The following is a 24,846-nucleotide window of genomic DNA, read 5'->3' on the forward strand; positions in this document are numbered from 1 at the left end:
TGGGGGGGGGAAAGAATCATTAAATATGCTTTAAAATTTGGGGGATAGATATAATGTAGTATTATCAGAAAGTAGTGAGACAATTTTGTCCATCGATAACTGGAATTAGGGCACTCTCATGAGCATAGGTCCAAGTCACAAAGTTGTAGATACAAGTAGATATATAATTATGAATTTAGATTGTGGGGCTCACTCATTAGAGTATAAAAAACCCAGAGAAACATGGTTTATAATGGAGAGGTCAAGGTTCGGGGAAGGAAAGAATAACACGATTTAAATATTTGGAATTCAAATACTTCCAGGCTTTCATGTTGGATCCCCCATTACCTAGTGAAGCAATAAACAAATTACCTCACTAACCTGTTTGCTCTATAAAATAGATGTAAAAATATTCATGCCAGTCAGGGATAATTAAATGAGAAACTAGATATGAAACATCCAGCCTGTCTCACACATCCTCTTATTCCTTTGATTTTACCTTCTGGGCAGGTAGTTGGGAAACTTAGGGGGAATATACACATGGTGGGTAAAGAGTTATGGGTACTTAGGAAAATCAGTGGTCATAAAACCCCAAAAGACAATTTGGTAGCATGTATCCCATTGTCTCTAGGTTTCTTCTGGCTTTTTATTGAGGCAGCTCAGATCTATATGCTGTGATTTGGTCTTGCTTAGGCAAGTCCCTTGGTTTTCATTATCTTCATCAGAAGGAGGATAGGGTTTTGTCTTTGGGTCTGAAGCCCCACTTTAAAATATGCCTTAAATAGAAGGGCATTGGTGACTTGCATTCAAAGGTGTACCTTGTCCTTCCTCTTGATTATACTGTTCTTACTCTGAAATTTGAGCAATTTCTCTGCTGCAAGGATACAGGCATAATTGAAAAGAAGAAAGTCACTGCATTCTTTGTGATTCAATAAAATAATGTAGCAATTACATGGAAAATCACCAACATACATAGGACTTGATTTGTTCCTAATCTTAAAAATATTTATTGAACGTATTATGTTTGCTAAAAGCTGGGGAGAAACCATAAACGAATACGGATCTCTGCCCTTAAGGATCCAGCAGATAAGTAGAGTAAAACATGAAAATAACAATTGTAGTGAAGGGCAGTAAGTGTTGCTGGGGAGATGATAAACAGTAGGGCACTTTGGATCCATCAAATGGGGGGCATTTAATATAGTCTTGGGGAATCAGGAAACCTTCCTGAAGGAATTAATGACTCAACTAAGATCTGGTCATTTGATTAGTTCCTACCAATCCTAGAATTCTGTGATACCAGTAATTCTGTGGTATTTTACAGCCCAAACAACTAAGTAATTCAAGCTCCTGAATTCTTATTTTTTACCAACACATTCATTGCTTAGACCTGATTTAGGAAAACAGTTATATCTCTTTGGTTGGATAGTGAGGGAGGTTAAACTTTGAATGGGAGCTCTGTAATCTATTATTCAAGTGACATGGGGTAAATTGTTTATAATCTCTTAGTGCCTCTTCATTTCTCATCTGCAAAATGAAGATAATAGCACTTACCTCACAGGACTCTTAGAACATTAAATTGGTAGTACATGTAACATGTTTAAAACTATGCTTGGCACAGCACTTAATAAATAGAAGCTCTCTATTCAAAGAATTCTTTCTTAGGCAATGACACAGGCAGTTAGCACAGGACCTGTTTAAATCCCCAACTCTTTATCTCCTTAGACTTGTTTTATTGCCACAGGACACACCAACACACAGGCTACTGGTAGGAACGACCAGCAAATGGCAAAGTAAATGCCAAGGCAGCCCAGCAAAGCAAGTACTGAATATAAGTGTAATTAACAGGAAGTTCTCTGGGGATTGGAACACCATTCCACTTATCTTGCTATTCCCCACAGTACTTGGCATACACCTTTGCACATTTTAGTATTTCATATTTATCTCCTTCATGTGTGACTAAAAAATTATATATTCTAAAATTTGCCTTTGTTATCCACTATGAGTCCGTTCAACACTTTGACCCCCTTCTCCCACTGTTGGCCTCCTGGTTTTGGGTCATCATAAGCATATATTGCTTCTGCATTCCTGGAGGATTTAAAGAGGAAAAATCCAGGCATTGGGTTGAATTGCTCAATGTTGCTTTTTTTTATATTAACCTTGCCTGAACAATGCAGCAATAATGCTTTTCAGCATGTTATATTCATTCTTTTATAAACTTCCACTGTACATCTGTCTTCTTTAAGTGTTCATCATATTGGATACTCTATATGGAAAATCCAAAAGGTTCCACCAAAAACCTGCTAGAACTGATCCATGATTTCAGCAAAGTTATAGGATATAAAATCAATGCACTGAAATCAGTTGCATTCCTATACACCAATAATTAAGCAACAGAAAGAGATATCAAGGAACTGATCCCATTTCCAATTGCACCAAAACCCATAAAACAGCTAGGAATAAATGTAACCAAAGAAGTGAAACATCTGTACACTGAAAACTATAGAAAGCTTATGAAAGAAATTGAAGAAGACACACACACACACAAAATGGAAAAATATTCCATGCTCCTGGATAGGAAGAACAAATATTGTTAAAATGTCAATATTACCCAAAGCGATCTACATATTCAATGCAATACCTATCAAAATAACATCAGCATTCTTCACAGAGTGAGAACAAACAATCCTAAAATTTGTATGGAACCAGAAAAGACCCCAAATGGCCAAAGCAATATTGAAAAAGAAAACTAAAGTAGGAGGTATCACAATCCCGGACTTTGAGTTGTATTACAAAGGTGTAATCATCAAGACAGTATGGTACTGGCACAAAGACAGATACTCAGATCAATGGAACAGAATAGAGAACCCAGAAATGGACCCACAAATGTATGGCCAACTAATCTTTGACAAAGCAGGGAAGAATATCCAATGGAATAAAGACAGTCTCTTCAGCAAGTGGTGCTGGGAAAACTGGACAGCGACATGCAGAAAAATGAACCTCAACCACTTTCTTACACCATACACAAAAATAAACTCAAAATGGATGAAAGACATCAAGGTAAGACAGAAAGCCATCAAAATCCTCAAGGAGAAAGCAGACAAAAACCTCTTTAACCTTGGCCGCAGCAACTTCTTACTCAACACGTCTCTGGAGGCAAGGGAAAAAAAAAAAAGCAAAAATGAACTACTGGGACCTCATCAAAATAAAAAACTTCTGCACAGCGAAGGAAACAATCAGCAACACTAAAGGCAACCGATGGAATGGGAGAAGATATTGGCAAATGACATATCAGATAAAGGGTTAGTATCCAAAATCTATAACGAATTTATCAAACTCAACACCCAAAAAACAAATAATCCAGTGAAGAAATGGGCAAAAGACATGAATAGATGCTTCTCCAAAGAAGACATCCAGATGGCCAACCGACACATGAAAAAATGCTCAACATCACTCATCATCAAGGAAATACAAATCAAAACCACAATGAGATACCACCTGATATCTGTCAGAACGGCTAACATTAACAACTCAGGCAACAACAGATGTTGGCAAGGATGTGGAGAAAGAGGATCTCTTTTGCAATGCTGGTGGGAATGCAAACTGGTGCAGCCACTCTGGAAAACAGTATGGAGGTTCCTCAAAAAATTAAAAATAGAACTACCCTACGACCCAGCAATTGCACCACTAGGTATTTATCCAAAGGATACAGGTGTTCTGTTTCAAAGGGGCACATGCACCCCCATGTTTATAGCAGCACTATGAATGGATAAAGAAGATGTGGTATATATATACAATGGAGTATTAATGGGCAATCAGAAAGAATGAAATCTTGCCATCCAACTATGTGGATGGAACTAGAGGGTATTATACTACCTCTAGTGAAATCAGTCAGTCAGAGAAAGACAAATATCATATGACTTCACTCATATGAGGACTTTAAGATACAAAACAGATGAACATAAGGGAAGGGAAGCAAAAAGAATATAAAAACAGGGAGGGGCACAAAACAGAAGAGACTCTTAAATATGGAGAACAAACTGAGGGTTACTGGAGGGGCTGTGGGAGGGGGGATGGGCTAAATGGGTAAGGGGCATTAAAGAATCTATTCCTGAAATCATTGTTGCACTATATGCTAACTAACTTGGATGTAAATTAAAAAAAGTAAATTAAATAAAAAAAAAACTGAATAGGTGCCGTCTTAGCTTAGCAGGCAGCGTGTCAGTCTGATAAAAAAAAAAGCTGAATAAAGAATATCACTTTTACAAATAAAAAAATAAAAATAAAGAGGGTAGATCTCATGTTAAGGGTTCTTATCATGAAAAAGGAGGGTCAGGGGAGGACATAAGGAAATTTGGGATGTGTTGGATATGCCTATTACCTTGACTGTGGTAATGGCATCATGGGTGTTTGCATATGGGGAAACTCATCAAATTGTATTCACTAAATATGTGCAGTTCTTTGTATATCAATTATACACCAATAAAGCTGTTTTCAAAAAACTAAAAAAAAAAGTGTTCATCATATTGTTTTAAAGTGATCACATTTGCCCAGCCCTCTTCCCCAGTCCCCTAACACCACTGAGGTCCCATAAGCATTTGAACGGCCTCAAGCTGGCGGGGCAGGGAATGGAGGCCCTTGTACTTATACTCATTAATCAAGAAAACAAAATTTTAAGTAAGATATATTTTATTTTCCTACCTTGACAATATAATGTTATAATTATTTGTATGGCTAGGCTTGAAATGGAATCTCTTATACTCTTCAACATCTGTACTTGAACTGCAATGAGACTGCTGCAATGAGACTCCAGTCCGGCTGCTTCTCTTCCAACACACGGCTTTATCCCTCTCTGTGCCACAGGCCAGTACATGTGAGTGGACACCATGCTGGCACTTCTCTTGGCTCTCAGGGTGTGCACACCAAAGGCCCAGTTTGCTTGTAAGATAATGGCCCAGGGGAAAAGGCCCAAGAGGGCCTTACAAATGAGCTGAGGACCATCTGAGCAGATTATTGGGGTCCTTAGCACCAGGGGTGTGGTCTAGAATAAGAAGGTATGTCCGAGCTTTGGGTGGCCATCATGTACCTGCATGACAGTTTAACTCGTCCCTTTGCCCACTCAAATATCTTGCGTCCTTCCAAGGAGATCTGAGGCTATTCTTAATGTGCTGACTTTAAGGAACTTGCTATGTACTACAGAGGCTTACAGCAAAAGTAACTATTACAAGAACATGCTGAGGATTAAGAGAGAACATATAGGGACACCTGGATGGCTCAGTCAGTTGAGCATCTGACTCTTGGTTTCAGCTCAGGTCTTGATCTCAGGGTCATGAGTTCAAGCCCTGAATTGGGCTCCACAGGAAGGCATGGAGCCTACTTTAAAAACAAAAATTAAAATTAAAAAAAGAGATAATACTCATTAAAAGATGTGCCTGGAGGAATTAAGGAAGTCTTTGACCTTACTGAGGCATTCAAGTAGTCTACAAGTCTTTTACCACAGCTCAGCTGTGGAGGCAAAAGGAGAAAGGGAAGAGAATCTCAGTCAGAAGAAGTGCCTTGTTCAAATTTACAGAAGTGTGAAAAAGTAGAGCAAGTTGGGAAATTAAAAGTGGGTCATTTGGCCTGATTTGGGGGTGTAGAGCAGTCAGTGGCTTTCACACATAATATGGGATGATCCCAAAGTCTCAGAAAGAGCAAGAAAACTCATTTGCCCGATTCCCTAAATGCAGTGGCTGAGGATGGCGGTGTTCTCTTGCCAATATACTTACTCTCCCTTCTTTTCACCGAAGCTTCCCACTGCACCCACCAGCACCTGGGCCGCACTCTGGGACAGAGTCTCATTCGTGTATTGTCTCTGGTAGCTTGCCTAAAAGAAACGTGCGGTCCAATTGTTATGTAGCATGGTTAATGATAACACATTAGTATTCCCTTTATGGAAAAACAGTCTGTGAGAAAAAAATTCAGAATCCCTAAATAATCTAGTATCGTTATAAAAAGAATGTTTCTGTAAAGTCCAGATCTTGAGATCAGTGTAGAAGGTCTGTCTGTGCTTTGGATGGAATCAAACTGGTTCTATGGGAAACTAGGTTCCTGCTAGATGTGAACTAGACTTTCAAGAATAAGTGGAGTTCTGGGGCCCAATAAATGTGGGAAGTTCCTGCTGCGAGTATATCCCTATCTTAAAAGCTTATAATGCATCTTAGAAATTTAAAGCTCTGAGAAATCCTGTAGTAGAGGATCCTGGTTTATATGTTTAATTTTTCCAAATGTTTTGACAACAAAACTCTTGTTTTCTCCAATCTATCATAAGTATTAAGTGAATTGCCACTGTGTACAGAAAATATTCATTTGTTTATTCAGTCTGTATACTGAGAGACCACTTTGCTTCAGGCACTACTTTTGATGCTGAAGAAACCATTGTCCGACACTGCCCTGGCCTCAGAGTGCTGACACTGTTAAAAATCTCTGTATGAACCAACTTTCTAAATTGGAATTCATGATGTAACTAAAGACTTCTGCTTTCATAGAACATATCCTGTCTGTACAGGATATGGATATTAAAATGCATTTTTGTTCTTGGGGGATGCCAGAAAGGGATAGAACTAATTTAAAGAATGTGGGAACAAAAGGTTGTTTGTCCATGATACAGGAATTCAACAGTCTACTTAAGCTTCATTAAAATATTTATAAAATAATGTGAGATAAACATATTTTCAATATCCTCAAAAGTAAACACCATAGTATGTAGAAAACTAAGGAAACTGAAAGTAATATGGAACTCATGAAAGCTTAGCAACACAAATGACAACGCAGTTAAGATACTAGAAATATGTTAATTCTTAAGTGATCATTCACACCAAAATGTAAGAATTTAGAGAATGGTTGATTCCTTAAAATAACCACCATTTATTGATCTCCCTACCATACTATTACATTAACTGACATGTTTTATGCAGAATTATTTAATTCTTGCAGGAAACTTATGGGGACGATATTTTAATCTGTATTTCATAGATGAGAAAGCTGAGGCTCAGAGAATTAAGTCATTTTCCCAAGATCACATTAGAAACCCAGTTCTCTCTGAATTTAAAACCTGTCTCCTCTTCCCCCAATTATGGTTGGGGGATGTTGCCTCTTCTATACCACTGTCTCACCATGCTGTGCTTCCTCTTCTAATGTACAATAGTAGAGAAGATATTGTCCCAGTGAACAATAACTGACTGAGGAGCACCTGGGTGGCCCAGTCAGTTAAGTGTCCAGCTCTTGATTTTGGTTCAGGTCATGATATCACAGTTCGTGGGATCGAGACCAATGTCGAGCCAATAGCCTGCTTGGGATTCTCTCCTCTCCCCCTCCCCTGCCCCGGTCTCTCTCTGCCCCCCCCCCCCTCAAAATAAATAAATAAAATCTTAAAACAAAACAAAACAAACAGTAAATGGCTGAGATTTATTTTTTTTAATGTTTATTTATTTATAATAGAGAGAGAGAGTGCAAGTGGGAGCAGGAGAGAGAGAGAATCCCAAGCAGGCATTGTGCTGTCAGCACAGTGACTGAGATTTAAATAAAAACTATCAAAGCTTTAAAAACTGTAATAGACCAATTAATATTATGGTTGGAGCAGTGAGCATTAGAATTGACATTGTAGAAACCAAATCAACTAACCAAGGTAAGCGTGAAAATATGTCTAGAACAAAGAAGGGCTAAAAAGATGTGAGGCAAGATAAAGAGCTGGAGAACAGAGCAGAAAGATCCAACTTACTTTAAAAAATAAGGATTTCCTGGGGCACCTGGGTGGCTCAGTAGGCTGAGCGTCTGACTCTTGATTTTGTTTCAGGTTGTGATCCCATGGTTCTTAGAATTGAGACCTGCATTGAGCTCTGCACTGCTAGCATAGAGCCTCTCTCTTCCTCTCTCTCACAGTCTCTGCCCCCCTCACTTGTGCTCCCATGCTCTTTCTCAAAAATAAACAACAACAAAAACAAACAAAAGTATTTCCTGATTCAGACCCAACACGTAGCACAAAAATCAACAAAGATATAATGGTAGAAAACAAACATTTAGGGAAAGAAACCAAAAAGATTCATGGTGGATATGTTGCAGAAAATGTAGAATATCATATATGGAATGAATCCAAGAGTTCCTGTAGTTAGCATTTTCCTATTTTATGAATGGAGAGAATAAAGACTGAAAAAGAATAAATCCTAAGACATACATCATATCATTAATGAAAAGCAAGATCCAAAATGGAATGTCCTGTATTGATTTTGAGAGATCTCGAATACATATTTTCCTGAAATAAATTAAAAATCTGGAAGTGACTCAAAGACATGATGTCATAAAATCTGCTGGTGGAGCAAAGCACCATATGGGCATAAGTTCATCCTTAATGGCACTGCCTCAATTGCTTAATGAAATTCATTCAGGTCCTTGGAAAAGCTGCCTTTGAGATTCAACCTGTCTGCCAGGACTACTGCTGAAGAGAGGACAATTATACCCTACAAACCTTCCATTTCCCAAGTTAGATTGAACATATAGAATGCTTGGAATCCTGTATGGTTAGAATAGATGAGACATGCACGACAGTTCCATATGCAATGAGGAAGGCCCAACATGAACAATAGTAAATAAGCTATTAGCAAATTCCCACAGAGTCTGCTTTGTGGCTGTGTCACAGGATTTCTTTAATTTTTATTCAAGATTTGATCTGGAAGCTACTACTATCTATTTGCAGTTATTAGCAGACTTGGTGGTATCTTTCACAAAAACTTGGCGTGGAACTGGAGGTGGATGGTGTCATTGAAATGACCGCATAACACGTGTGAAGGTTGAATTCAACTGTAATTCCTGCCATTGGGATCTGTGAGATTCCCAAATCCTCTTAATAAAACACCTTTTACTTAGGCCAATTTGGATGGATCCATTTTTCTTTTCTCTCTTTTGGCAATCAAGCAGATTCCTAAGACAATGCCAAACTTCCCTTTGCCTTTATAACAATCTATTCAGTTCAGCAGGTAAGCAAAATCTAGATGTCTTTAGCAAGGGAGAAAGCTTTCAGTATAATTTTAGGCCAAAATATAATTTTATTTTTTTATTTTAGAGAGAGATAGAGCTCAAGTGGGAGAGAGAGGCAGAGGGGGAGAGAGGCAGAGAGAGAGAGAGAGAGAGAGAGAGAGAGAGAGAGAGAGAGAGAGGAGAGAGAGAGAATCCCAAGCACGCCCCATGCTGTCAGTGCAGAGCCTGATGCAGGGCTCAATCTCAGGACCCTAGGATCAAGACCAGAGTCAAAATCAAGAGTTGGACGCTCAGCCAACTCAGCCACCCAGAAGCCCCCACAAATATCATTTTAAAAGTGTATAATCAAGTACTAACTATTTGTGCTGACAAGAGACGCCTGTTGGCCAACTCCATTGCTTCAATGTTAAGGGTCTCATCTATTTCCTTGTTACAGGCTAGACATTTCACCTTTTGATGTTCTGTTGTTTCTCCTTGGCTCAACTAAGTAGAAAGAAATAACAAAAAAGTAATACATGAATATTAATATATTGTTTAGCATAGCCCTCAAGCAATTCACATAACAATTTGGTTTGAAAATTATAGAAAATCTGCTAGATACAGAAAAAATGTTCAGATGAGTTTTGTCATCATTTCACAGTTATCTAGAAGGTAAAATAATTGCCAGTTTTTGGGAAAAGGAGTTATATCATATTTTTACCTTTACATGGCATTATTGAGAGTTTATAAAGCTACCATGTGTATAATCCCACTTTAAGCCAATGCTTCTGAAAGTGTGGTCCCCCAGCAGCCTCAGAATCACCTGAAAATTGTTAGAAATGCAAATTCACGTCTGGGGGAACAGGGCAGAAATCTGTGATTTTACAAACCCATCCCATGATTCTTGCTGCAGTTACAGTTTGACAATCACTGCTTTAACCTTATCGATTAAGGTAGAATAGAAAATGAACTTGGCCTTGAGAGATGGGAGTTATGGATAACTTCATTTTACATATGAGAAAAGCTGAAGCTTAGAGAAAATAAAACATTTGCTCAAGATCACAAAGCTATTTATTAAAGTGACAAAGCTAGGATACGAACCCAGATTTTCTGAGTCCAAGGCCAGTGCTCTATCTGTTATACTGTTATAGTCCCCCTTGTCTGCACTGTAAAGAGGAGATAGCAGTTGTTTGGTCACCTGCTATCTGAAACAGATAAGGTATCAGAGTGGGGGCCTCAACGTTGACTCTGAAGTAGAATCAGCTGGGTAAATGGAATAAAAATACATATTCTTAGGACCCTCTTCAGGCCACTTGCATCAGAATTTCCGGGGGAGGGGTTGGGAAATAAAGCCATATTTTAATAAACTTTCTAGAAGATTCTGATGCAGCCAGGTTAGCAAAAGGCCACAATCAGAAATTGGGAGCTATTATAGAAAATAATTGAATTTGATTTGGTGCTTGTCTTATCCGGAAATTCCTGGCAGTATTCCTATAGATGGGGGGCTTGGTTCTGGATCCCCATCTAGAGCGTACTGGTTAGTGGATATGAAATGGATTTTGAGGAATCCTACTTTATAGCAACCAATTATCTTATGGCTATACTTGTAGAATTTGGCTCCTCATATTGTATGATGCAGAAAAACACTGCAAAAACTGCATCATACAATATGCATTAAAACACTGCATTGAAAACTGGACATGACATAGGAGATAGCAAAACAGCAGTAACATTGAGAAGATTCCAGAACAACTTTTATTATTTCTTCTTATGGCAACCATTACTGATTGGTGAGTTACATATGCTTCAACCACAGATATTCTAAAGCATATCTCAGAAGCAGGAGGTGACATCTCACTCACACCTAAACTTATGACACTGGCTTTGAATTCTGTTTTATATCAAAAAATAATATTAATCACAAGTTAGGGGCTAGCAAGTGCTTGGCAAATACAGTAGTGTAAATAAATGCTGAACAAAGGCACCTGTCCACCATCAATCTAGCAAAAAACTAGCCATTTTCTAAGACTCACTCTCCTCTTTTTATGGTAACTTTTAAAGGGAGCTCCAATTCATCACTCCTTCTTTTGAATTTTACACCACTTATTTTCTACCTACTCAAAGAGGTTGTCACTTCTATGCTGCCCCACAATGATCACAAAATTCCCTAAGATCCCCTTCTTACTATTATGACAGTGAGCCCCCAGTACAACTTCTGTATTGCAAGTATTAAAAATTGTGAATTAATATTTACAACATTTATACTTACTTAACATAATTAGTTATATCTGCTTTGAAAGAATCAACAAAAGATACTATTTGCTTACTGCATATGGGTTTTGAAGGACAATTGCTTTCTCAACCATATTCCAATCTGCATTAGCAAGATCTTTGTCAAATTTGAGTGCAGAAGCTGCAGATTTGGTTAGCTCTTGAAAGTGTTGAAATGTACAATAAAGAGATTTATATTTTGTTGATGTGACGTCATGAAGACCTTTGATACAAAGAACATGTTTTATCAATAATAAAGATGCCACCATTTTGAACATGGATTATAAGTTTCCCTTTGTATTTTTGATTTAAGTTAAAGACTCAGCATATATTGTTTAATAATGGGAACCCTGACAATTTTAAGCTTTTCTACTTTCATACTCCTCAAAAACACTGAGGTACATAATGGTAACAGTAATAGTTAATAATTATTGAGTGCTTAACATATGCTGAAAAACACATCTCAGCACCTTGAATGTATTGTCTCTGATTACCTTACCCACCTTTTAAGGTAAGTCCCTTTTCCCAGTTTGATAGATGAGGAGACAGAAGAGAAGAGGTGTGATGATTAATTTTATGTGTCAACTTGACTGGGTTACAAGATAACCAGATATTTGGTGTGTCTGTGAAGGTGTTTCTGGGTAAGAATAATATTTAACTTGGTAGACTTGAGCAAAGCCGATTGACCTCTTCAATGCAGGCAGGCCTCATCAAAACCATTGGAGGCCTGAACAGAACAAAAGAAAATTCATTCTCTCTGCCTCATAGTCTTTGAGTTGGGACTCAGTCCTTTCCTGCCTTCACAATTTGGACAGGAACTTACACTATTGGTTTTCCTGGTTCTCAGACCTTTGGACTGTAGATCTTGGGGCTTCTCAGTTTCCATAATCATGTGAGCCAACTTCTTATTGTAAATCTCTTTATAAATATATGATATATACATATAATATCATATACAGAATAGATGACATATACATATATATGTGAGATATAGGAGATATATATCTACACATTCATATATCTGTACTTTTGACATATACATCCTGACATATACATCTCATATATATGTACATATATACAAATATACAGACTATATGTAAATATACATATATGCAAGAGATACACATGTAGGAGGTATTGATATAGATATATACATATATATACAGAGTATATATACATATACAATCTACCCTACTAAATATAATATTGTATATATTTATATGATAAGTGTTTGATATGTATTTGTCTCCAGACCTCATTAAGGTTTGAAGGACTCTCAATATTAAGCACAAATTCCTTTTTATGAGCCATAGACGTTTCCTTGGAAAGCAATGATGTTCTGTAAGCAAATGTTCACTGCTCTTAGTGCAAGTAAACATACTCCACAATAAGAATTTTAAGTTTATTTAGCTACTAAGTAGAACATATGATGCTCTTTGCAAAACTTTCCCTCTTTAATCTTTTCTTTCCAATTTACTATGTTAAGGCTCAGAGAATTTAAAAAAGTAAAGAGAAAAGGTTTTGTTACAAATACAAGGAAGGAATGCAGATTGGGTAATGAAATACCATTCATAACGATGGACTCTCAGATTGATTAAAAATGCCATTAGAGGGGCACCTGGGTGGCTCAGTTGGTTAAGCCTTGGCTTAGGTCATGATCTCACAGTTTCATGAGTTGGAGTCCTGTGTCCGGCTCTGTGCTGATAGCACAGAACCTTCTTGGGATTCTCTCTCTCCCTCTTTGTCTGCCCATCCCTCACTCATTCTCTCTGTCTCTCTCTGTCTCTCTGTCTCTCCCTCTCCCTCTCCCTCTCTTCCTTCCTCTCTCTCTCTTAAATTAAAAAACGAATTGCCATTAGAGTGAAAACGCTGTGTGCAATGGGAAGGGTGATAGAGCAGTTGAGAATATAATGGATTAAAACATCAGAGCCATTTCTTTTTTCTAGGTTTTCAACTGCCACATGAATTTTTAACTCTCTAGATCTCGACTTTTCAATTGTTAAAAAGTAGGGGATGAAAACGGACATATTGCATAATGCAGTTGCTTCCTAAAATTGCTATTTCTGCTTTAATGCTCTTCAGCCCACAACCAGTTATCCACAGAAGTAGAGTTAACCATATAATTACACTTACTTGCTTAAAACCAGCCAAGAAATTCCTTTTGCTGACAGTGTGGAGCCTGCTTGGGATTCTCTCTCCCTCCCTCTCCCTCCCCTCCTTTCTCTCTCCCTCTCTCTCTCTCTCTCTCTGACTTCCCTTCCCCTACTTGAGCTCTCTTTCAAAACAAATAAACATTTTAAAAAATGTTATTAGAAAATGTTTCTCTTCACTCAGAATAGTAATTAGTAGGGCTTACCTAGTTTAGTAACTGCCATTGGCAAAATAAATCTATTGACAATCAAGGTAACTAAGCAAACTGACACTCCATGAAATAATACCTAGAGTAGAAAGAAAAATACAAAGTAAGTAATCATGACAATTTCATGCACTATATTCTATATTTGCTAATGTAAGTTAAACCAGGCTGTATTAAGTCAATAAATGCTCATAGTAGAGAAGAATATGAATGTCAGGCATGATGAAAGTACTCTGGGTATTCTCTATCTCCCTGCATAGATTTTATTCATGCTTTTGGAACCAAATCAATACTCAGGACACATGATCTGACAAGTAAACAAATACTTATGGAGACATTGGGAACATAAAAAGCTTGTCCTTAAATTTCACTGCTGCACTTCTTGGGCCTTGGGAATATGCTTGTACTTTATCAGTTCTTATTCACTACACATGCCACCATGTGCATAACCATGAAGTTCTGTGTTCAACACTACCAGGCACCTCTGTATCAAATAATTCTCCTCATCTGGGGTAAGAGAAGAGCTCGGGGGTCTTGCTATGTTTGCTTACCTCATGTTTTGCCTCTCTGCCATCCCGTCATTGTCAGGAGGGAGGGACAATTAATATCTCTGGTGCCACTAGATTTTTTTTCTCTGCTTATACTCCCAGTTGGAACAATACTTTTCAATCTAAGACCACACACTTCTGTTGACTTACATAACTCTAATTTCCAGAACTTATGTCATTCCCCCAGCCTTTCATTTTTTTGTGGCTACAGATGGAGGTTAGAGACAGAGCGTGAAACCACACCAGAGACTCTCCAGGTGGCATATTAGAATCATGGGGAAACTTTAAAATACTGGTGCCCAAGATGCTCCCACTGAATATTCTGATTTATACGAGGGTGGAGCCCACACATTAGTAATTAGAAAAACTGAGGTATAATGTACATACATTGAAATGTACTTGTTTACCATTTGATAAATTTTGACATTGTATACACCCACATAACCTTCAATCCTATCAAGATGTAAAATATTCTTATATCCCGCCCCCCCCCCCCCCAAATATCTCTAGTTCTCCTTGCCAATCAATCCCCTACTCCACAGGAGGTCTGATTTCTATTTCTATAGATAAGAACTACCAATTCTAAAACCTTCATGTAAATTGAACATTATGTTTCTCATTGTAGTTTTAATTTGCACTTCCCTAAAGAAGTGATGTTGAGCATTTTTAATGTGCTTAATGGTAGATATAGCTTTCTTTGTGAAGTATCTGTTTATCTCTTATGCCTGTTTTAAAAAAATTAGGCTGTTTTTCATTTATTATAAAATTGTAGAAAATTTGAAAACTGTATTCGATCACTTCATATATTTTAACCAGTTTTATAGTTGTTTACTATAGGAAATAAGTCTGATATCCACTATTCATCATGGCCATGGCCAGAATTCCACATGCACTGATAATTTTCTAAAAGTTCCTGAAGCATTCTAAAGTGCGTCCAAAATTGAGGATCACTAAGTTCGTTAATTTAATAGTAATAAAAGTTAATTTCTATATAGTAAGCATAGAGCACGATATATCAGGCTTATTTAATCCTCACAACAGTTCTGTGAAGTGAATACCAATATTGTCCAATTGCACAGATGGGAAATTTAGGCACTGTCACTTAGCCAAGGTCAATAAACTTGTGAGTAGTAGACACAAGATTAAGTTATTTTTAACCTTTACTCTAGTGCTGCTTTGTGAGTATTAAAACGTATTAAAAGGTTAGCTATAGGGTTCAGCCAAATTAAATGAAGTGTTACTTTCTTTTCAACTAGTTACTACTCTAGTGAGGGCATCTCACTAAATGATTTTATTTACTAAGGTTTTATCTCAAAGCATTATAATCATCAACATAGCTCATATTTATTGTACATTTACTATATGCTAAACAATGTATTAAGTATTTTATGTACATTTTCTATTTCTCATACTAACCCTTTGAGATAGTGGTGTGCTAGAGCTGGTTTTTCCCAGTTCATGAGAGCTGATCATTAAATTTTCAGGAAGTTATTGAGCTGATTGATGTTCTCTTAGTGAGAGTGATTACACAATGGAAATTGGCAAATACTACAAATTAGGACTCCCTCTGACCCCTAAAAAAGTTATTTGTAAACATTTGCTAAAACAACCATTGGTATTATTATCTTTTAATTTTTTTAATGTTTATTTATTCTTGAGGGGGGTGGGGGCAGTGTGACAGAGGGACATTGAATCCGAAGCAGGCTCCAGGCTCTGAGCTGTCAGCACAGAGCCCGACACCGGGCTTGAACTCACAAAGCTGTGAGATCCGTGACCTGAGCCGAAGTTGGACACCCAACTGACTGAGCCACCCACGTGCCTCAACCATTGGTATTAAGTCCCTTTTAGAATGATGAAACGGACATGTGCAATGAGGTAGGAATTAAATAACTTGGTGATGGTGATACAGCAAATAGCAGTCAACTAGAAATTTCAGAACCCAGATCTGTGCACGATGTCTACCATTGAACTGGTCAATATGTATGGTAAGGAACTGACCTTGATTCTTTAGGCATGTGTATATAGGTTAAAAAGGAGGAGAAGGTCATGGGATAGTAGATAGTTTTGGTTTTAAAAGAAGTGTTTGAATGCTTAATTTTTTAATGTTTGGACTATTATCTAATTAGACATACAAATATTCCCTGGATGCTCTTTCCTTTATATTTGGAATTTATGTGTAAAAGAAAACAAAAACAAAAACAAAAAACACCACAATGGAAGTATTAGATGCTTGTGATATCCGCACAGGAAATTTCTTACAGAGCTCCTTGTAATGATCTTACCTTAAAATAAGGTAGAGGGAGAGTCAAGCCCATTATGTTCTGTTAGGTAGAGTTTGGGGCAACTGTAAGTGAAAAGGTAACTTCACTTGACAATTAAAATGTTCTGATTCCTAGCATTACTAAATGTGGCTTCACAAAGTTACAGAAAGCAATAGAGCTAATAATAAGCAGGTTTCTGCTTTTCTCGAATGGTTATTAGGAGTAAGTAAAAATAAAAACACTTATTAGGTACATACTCTGTTTCAGGTACTATTTTAAATTATTTATAAGTATTTTTTAGGTTCATTTATTTATTGGAGAGACACCGAGAGAGAGCGTGTGTGCTTGTGCACATGGGGAAGGGGCAGAGAGAGAGGAAGAGAGAACCCCAAGCAAGCTCCATGCTGTGAGTACAGAGCCGTACACAGGGCTCGATCCCATGACCATGAGATCATGACCTGAACCAAAATTAAGTGTTAGATGCTTTATCAACTGAGCCCCCAGGCGTTCCTTAAATTATTTATAAGTTTTAATTCCTTTAACCTTTGTAATAAACCTATTTTAAGAGTGTAATGAAAGGATTTAGGAATTCCTAAGCCAGAATGTTCCCCAGGAAGAGGAATGTTGCCAGGTGTTCTTCCTCTATCCAATCTTGGCATCATGGCTAGATCACTCCCACAGTCCAAGTGGCATGAGCTACCTCACTACTAAAATATATTTTAAGTACACAGCAACAGTATTCATAATATGTGAAAAAAAAATCATTTATCTTTACTTGAGATTTTTCCCTCTCAGTTCCAAGAGGAAGGTCAGAGTAGGCAAGGAGAAGAGCCATGTTTATATTAGGTGTTCCTTTCATTTCACTCCAGATCATTATGAACGCCCAACGCCAGCTGAACCCATGACCAAGTCGAGACAAAAGAGGGCTCATTAATAGAAAAACCAGAAGTCTAGAAGACAAAAGAGATTTTTAAAAGTTATTGTTGCCATAGATATTTTCACCACTACCCCCATTTCATTCTATTCTACTCCAATATATTCCCTGTGGAATACCAACTCTCAAACAAATGAGCCATATTTCACACACTGTTAGCATGGCACCAGAAAAAAAAAAAAAGGCAGAAGGGCATTTCATGGAGAGATACAAGAGTATGGCATTATTCTCTTCATTTATTTCTGTTAGGTTTCTAGAAGGTTAATTCCACATCACCCTTGAGTGGCGTTTCTTGAGGTAGAAAAGAAAAAGTTAGAGATGCTTTGTTGATATATTTTATTCTGGATCCCAAAAAGAAATAAAAGCAAATCTAATGAGTGAGAAGTGAAGGGAAAAAGTGCCCTCCTTTTTTTTTTTTCCTTTGTAGATTTTAATCTTGCTGAATCTATCTAATATTGGCCAATTCATTTTTATTTTTTTCTTTTAATCGCACATCTCCTACATTTTACACTAGTTGTATCTCATGATTTCGGACTCATTTCTATTTATTTGGCACTAGCCAACTGATGTCAACTCCCTATTAATTTTCCTAGATGGAAGCAGCATGTTAACAACACTAGTGATGGAGATTGAAGAATCCTGAGACTGCAGTGATGGTGGTTGTTCCTCCTCTGTGTCACCTCCTCTTCCCTTACAAGGGCAAGGGCAGACTCTTTCCCACCTCTTATCATTGAAAGAGAGCTACAAAAATTATTTAGGCAAAAAGGACATTTACAAAGAAGATATTCTTATGATTGTTAAAAAGCTATTTCTAACTATAATTTAATCACAACAGGAAATTATTTGTTATATAATATTAGGCAAACTAAAGCAACATAGAATTTTTATTTAAGATCAGTGTTGAACTTTATGAAACCTCATCGGAAAAATAACATTGGATGAAATATACCAAATGTTAATAACAGTTGTCTCTAGGTAGTAAAATTATGAAAGGTTTTTTTCCTTCTAATTATCAAAAATTTTATAAAGTGCTTAGATTGCTTTGAAATTCAGTTAAAACCGGAATTAATACAGTTACAAAAAACACTAAAACACTAATTTGCTAGTGATTCCTTGGCAAGTTTAAAAGGCAATTCTTCATATTCATGCTAAGGCATGAAACATTTCTATTTAAAAAATCTCTTTGGGTTTAGTCAATGCCTTATAAATAGAAAAATTCAAATGAAATTCTTACCTTAAAACAATAAGTGTGAAATAGATATTTAATGAATAATATATATCAGAAAATGATATATATAAATATGTATGTGCAGGAATTAGAAGTCCAGTGAAGGTAAACACCATAAGAAAAGCAACAAATGATAGACAATTCCAGAATCTGCATTTTCAGAAAAAAATGTAGTTAATTATAGTTAACTAATCTAACACATTTATCACAAGGCTTATCTATGTGAGGCATTGTGCTAGGCCTAGTCAAAAACATAAAGACAGGGCACCTGGGTGGCTCAGTCAGTTGAACGTCCAATTTTGGTTCAAGTCATGATCTCATGGCTTGTGAGCTTGAGCCCTCTATTGGGCTCACTGCTGTCAGTGCAGAGCCCGATTCAGATCCTCCCTCCCCTCTGTCTGCGCCCCCTCAAAAATAAATGAAACATTAAAATAATAATAAGAAGAAGAAGAAGAAGAAGAAGAAGAAAAAGAAGAAGAAAATAAAGGTAATTAATGCATTTACCTACACACTCAAGGGGCTTATAATTTAACTGGGAAGAGAGGAGCACTCAGACAAGTAAATAAATAATTCTAAAGCAACTTTAATCAGTTTACACTACAGGTAAATTAGTGTCTTTCTTTTGGATTGATTTTGAAAACATGTTTTGGTTGTAGTTGTACTATTTGACAGAATTTATTCGGGCATTATGGTTCATGTAGCTTGAGAATACTGATTGTGAACTCCTTGTATCATTGGAAAGAGCTAAAATCATTTATCTTTAAAAAAAATACTAAACTGCCAGTCTGCTTTACACAATGATAGGATGAAGGCTTGTCCTAAAATCTAGCTAGTCCTTGGAAGATGTAAATTAATCCTTTATTCTAATGAGTGCCCTTTGTAGATTTTCCACTGGGATTTGTGAGCATGTGTACATCCTATGAATTTTATGTATTCAATGTCACGATATTATATTCATAAAAAAATAAATTGAAAAGATTAGAAGGGTACATGAATACCATTTTATGAGATGAAGGTAGCTTGGTTTAACCATATGCTACCCTTTAAAGATAATGATTATTTTTTCTCCAGGACTCCTGATTGGCCAAAAAACAAATTCAGTATAAAAATTAAATCTTTCCCTGTTACATTAATAAGAATTTTCAGGGGTGCCTGGGTGGCTCAATCAGTTAAGCGTCTGACTTCAGCTCAGATCATGATCTCACGGTTTGTGAATTCAAGCCCCACACTGGGCTGTGCACTGATGGTGCAAAGCCTGCTTGGGATTTTCTCTCTCTCTCCCCCTCTCTCTCTGCCCCTTCTACTCTCTCTTTCTCTCTCAAAATAAATAAATAAACTTAAAAAAATAAGAATTTTCAGTTTTGAACTATATTTAAGAACCACAAATACCTAGGCATTATTAGAGAAAAATTCAATATAAAACATCCTATATTAGGAAATGTTAAGTCAAAACATTCAAAATACTTTCTTTATGACTGAATTTAGGCTAATTACTCTAGGCTGTGACCAGCATTCAAATCACCAAGGAGGAAGTCAAACTTTCACTCTTTGCAGATGACATGATACTTTAGGTGGAAAACCCAAAAGACTCCATCAAGAAACTGCTAGAACTGATACCTAAATTCAGCAAAGTCACAGGATATAAAATTAACATACAGAAATCGGTTGCATTTCTATACACCAATTAATGAAACAACAGAAAGAGAAATCAGGGATCAATCCCATTTACAATTGCACCAAAAGCCATAAAATACCTAGGAATAAATCCAACCAAAGAGGTAAAAAAATCTATACACTGAAACTATAGAAAGCTTATGAAAGAAATTGAAGAAGACACAAAGAAATGGAAAAATATTCAATGCTCATGGATTGGAAGAACAAATATTGTTAAAATATCGATACTATGCAAAGCAACTTATGTATTCAAAGCAATCCCTATCAGAATAACACCAGCATTCTTCACAGAGCTAGAACAAACAATTCTAAAATTTGTATGGAACCAGAAAAGACCCCAGATAGCCAAAGTAATGTTGAAAAAGAAAGCCAAAGCTGGAGGCATCACAATTCTGGACTCAAGCTGTATTACAAAACTGTAATCATCAAGACAGTATGGCACTGGCTAAAAAACAGACACTCAGATCAATGGAACAGAATAGAGGACCCAGAAATAGACCTACAGATGTGTTGCCAACTAATCTTTGACAAAGCTGGAAATAATATCCAATGGATAAAAGACAATCTCTTCAGCAAAAAGTGTTGTGAAAACTGGACAGCTCCATACAGAAGAATGAACCTGGAGTACTCTCTTACACCAGACACAAAAATAAACTCAAAATGGATGAAAGACCTAAACATAGGACAAGAAGCCATCAAAATCTTAGAGGAGAAAGCAGATAAGAACCTTTTTGACCTTAGCTGCAGCAACTTCTTACTTGACATGTCTCTGGAGGCAAGGGAAACAAAAGCAAAAATGAACTATTGGAACCTCATCAAGATAAAAAGCTTTTGCACAGTGAAGGAAACAATCAGCAAAACTAAGAGGCAACCAAGAGAATGAGAGAAGATATTTTCAAATGACATATCAGATAAAGGGTTAGTATCCAAAATCTATAAAGAACTTATCAAACTCAACACCCAAAAAGCCAAATAACCCAGTGAAGAAATGGGCATAAGATATGAATAGACACTTTTCCAAAGAAGACATCCAGATGGCTAACAGACACATGAAAAAATGCTCATCCTTCATCAGCAAATAGAAATCAAAACCACGATGAGATACTACCTCACACCTGTCAGAATGGCTACAAGTAACTCAGGCAGCAACAGATGTTGGCAAGGATGAGGATAAAGAGGACACCTTTATCCACCTATTCTACCACTGTTCATGGAATGCAAACTGGTGTAGCCACCCTGGAAAACAGTATGGAGATTCCTCAAAAATTAAAAGTAGAACTATCCAACAAACCAACAATTGTACTACTAGGTATTTATCCAAAGGATATAAAAATGCTTATTCAAAGGGGCACATGCACCCCAATGTTTACAGCAGTATTATCAACAATAGTCAAATTGTAGAAAGAGCCCAAATGTCCATCTACTGATGAATGGACAAAGAAATAGTGATATATATGTACAATGGATTATTACTCAGCAATCAAAAATAATGAAATCTTGCCATTTGCAACAATGTGGATGGAACTAGAGTGTATAATGTTAAGTGAAAGAAGTCAGTCAGAGAAAGACAAATAAAAATATTATTTTATTCATATGGGGAATTTAAGAAACAAAATAGATGAACATAGGGGAAGAAAAGCAAAAATAAGATTAAAACAGAGAGAGAGACAAACCATTAAAGACTCTTAAGTACAGAGAACAAACTGAGGGTTGCTCTCAAGTGTTGGGTAGGGGAATGGGCTAAATGGATGATGGATATTAAGAAGGGCACTTGCTGGGATGAGCACTGGGTGTTATATGTAAGTGATGAATCACTAAATTCTACTCCTGAAACCATTATTACACTACATGTTAACTAACTGGGATTTAAATTTTGAAAATTAATTTTAAAAAGGTAAAAAAAAAAACAAATAAAAAAAATTTTAAAAAGACTTTACCTATTACCAAAAGAGATGAGAAGTTATTAGGTGGTTTTAAACAAAAGAAATGATTTGGGTAAGAAGGAAGTGAGGTGGATGAAGATCAGTAAAAGGTCATAAGATTGACACAGTGTAGTGTCAGCCTATTTGCAGAACTGTTCAAATCTGGGTCCTAGAGGCTGTAAGCTGAAAACATGGGAGATGATGATCCCCTTGTCTTGGAGAGTCGCAAGGCCCTGCAGCAGATTGTTGTAGAATATAGGAGGATTTGCTATTGTCATCTTAGGTTTTTACTGTCTTGGAGAGTAGGATCTGACACATGTCATATTTTTGACAGTAAGATTCTTAACATTGAGATTATGATGTGCTCATTTATATGACCATGTACGTGGGTGGCTGAAGCAGGGGGGCTGAACAGGCTCATAGGAAGAGAGGAGGTCCAGGAACTGAAAGGTGGAATAGAAGGATCAACTGTGTGGGTATTAACTGAAATCACTGAGAATGGTGATGGGGTAATGGTGCTGGAGAGTCACAGTGAGAGGACGGTCAATATCTTCACGAAATGGAGAGTGTGATTCAGGGATCTAGACATAACTACAGTCAAGAGAGTGGCAGAGAGTAAAATCTGATGGCATGAGCTTCAAAACTGGGTTCTTCTCGGGAAGAATGAGAAAGTATGATCTAGAAATGACTTTAAGGTATAGAAAGATCACCAGCCTCAACTCTAGGCTCAGTAGTACCCAGGATGTGGGTGAGAAAAACAACTTCTAAAGGAAGCAAGGGAGTAAATGCCTTCAGGGGAGATCCAGCATTTAGTTAGAGCAAAAAGGTGAAGGGAGACTTCAGAATCACTTCACAAAATCAGATTTAAAACATGTAACATTTTTATTTCTTCCTACAATAATTAATTGTGGCCCAAGTAATTCTGCCTAGGTGTTGGTACAATTGGCTTCCTTTGTAATTGACATGAAATTTCAGTAAAGAGTTCCAAAATTCTATTAAGATTCTATACTTTCAAACTTCTGACTTCTGAGTTTATTCTATCTTCTATAACATCCTGCAAAACTCCAAAAATCATTGATTATGTTCAGGGCCTCTTTTACTCTATGTTGTCATTGTGCGAGTTAAGTCAAGTTCTCAGCCTGTGTGTTGTATCATTACAGAAAGCACCCTTCTAGCAGGCTGGCACAAATTCCACTCTCCCCTAAGCTGGATGCCCTTGAGCAGGGCACAATTTGTAAATTTGTACATATGGCCATATTTTCTTTTATAACACTGACAATCCTCTTCAAATGCCCTAGCTTTATCTTTTAATTTGCTTTGCATGCCATCTCTTCATTGTCCTTAAAATATTGGTCTTCTAGCAGCAGCGCCAGGCTGAGCCATATTGGAGCTTGAAGCAAAAGGAACTATCAGTAGTCTTGTTCTAATATTTCTTTAAAATGTTTACATTTTCACCAGGGTTTTTTTGCATTAATTTCTTTTTTTTCAAAAATAATGCATTAAAATTTAATTAAAATTTTTAAAAAATGTTTATTTATTTTTGAGAAAGAGAGACAGATTGTGAGCAGGGGAGGGGCAGAGAGAGAGGGGGACACAGAATCTGAAGCAGGCTCCAGGCTCTGAGCTGTCAGCACAGATCAGACACAGGGCTTGGACCCATGAACTTTGAGATCATGACTTGAGCCGAAGAAAGACGCTTAACTGACTGAGCCACGCAGGCGCCCCCAAAAAGTATTGCATTAAAAGATTATTTATCTTGATTACTGAGTCTTTTGGCACCTTCTTAAATTTTGTGCCTGTGATGAGTGTCTCGCTTGCCTTACCTTAGTCCTCGCCTTGTCTAGTGGGATTATACTGGGAATTACCGAGTAGATGGTCAGAGACTTGAGAGAATTAGGGGGACAATAGAGCCAACATGAACTCAGGTAAGGTTACAAATTTTGCCTAAAATTAGAGGATTAGAAGACACAAGCAATAGAGTTTCTAGGAAAGGTTTTTATTGAGTAGTTTTCAAGTCAATATCTTACTTTGATAGATATGTAGATATAGATATAGCTATTATTACAATATTATAGCGGCCAATGCATGAAAAAATATGAAAATATGCTAGCTACTCACTCTAGAAGAAGTGCTTCAACTCCTGGTTTAAAACTGGTAGAATTTAAAAAAAGTCCCATAATGGCCAGGGTAAATATTCCAGACATTCCAACTAGTTCACCTATTTTAAAAAGAAATAAATATAAAGTATTAATTTAAGATCAACAGTGGTACAAATTTTGCTCAAGATGAAAATATCAGATATCTTGATAGTATAGTAACTTTATAGAGAGGCTACCCTACTTGGTTTCAACTGGATTATATTGCAGGTTATTACCACCACCTATTGTCCTTCTTCCTCCTCAGATTCACACCCAGCTGTATTGTGGCGTCTAACATTCTTGCACAGTTTTGGCTTCAGATCATTGCCAACAATTTGAAGCTCATAAAACTCTTTTACTGTGTTCTCGTGCAGCCAAAGCACCCTCTACAGGAGTCATGTTTTTAGAGGGGCTCTGGAGGGATAAAATGGAAGTGAGCAAATGGGTTTTTTGGACTAGCCCACTTCATATGCTGTCTTTCTTGGGAGACAGTAGGAGATAGAAATGGTTTGACTTTGTGGCAGGACTAAGGGAGTCAAACTGGTAG

At 37.0% G+C, this 24,846-nt stretch overlaps 1 protein-coding gene across 2 annotated transcripts in view; it reads right to left on the reverse strand.

The window, feature by feature from the left end:
* SLC9C1 (solute carrier family 9 member C1) overlaps window positions 1-24,846 on the reverse strand; it is an 89,971-nt gene that overhangs the window by 46,754 nt on the left and 18,371 nt on the right. For both annotated transcript variants that reach the window (XM_019448346.2, XM_019448347.2), the window contains 7 exons: window positions 24,280-24,379; window positions 18,572-18,715; window positions 17,179-17,353; window positions 13,595-13,676; window positions 11,295-11,461; window positions 9,346-9,471; window positions 5,745-5,842 (listed from right to left, as the gene is read on the reverse strand). In XM_019448346.2, coding sequence (XP_019303891.1) covers window positions 5,745-5,842; window positions 9,346-9,471; window positions 11,295-11,461; window positions 13,595-13,676; window positions 17,179-17,353; window positions 18,572-18,715; window positions 24,280-24,379 — 892 coding nt within the window. The remainder of the gene's footprint in view (window positions 1-5,744; window positions 5,843-9,345; window positions 9,472-11,294; window positions 11,462-13,594; window positions 13,677-17,178; window positions 17,354-18,571; window positions 18,716-24,279; window positions 24,380-24,846) is intronic.

Source organism: Panthera pardus, unplaced genomic scaffold (genome assembly GCF_024362965.1).
Source record: "Panthera pardus isolate Hobbes unplaced genomic scaffold, ASM2436296v1 HiC_scaffold_16, whole genome shotgun sequence".
NCBI lineage: Eukaryota > Metazoa > Chordata > Mammalia > Carnivora > Felidae > Panthera > Panthera pardus.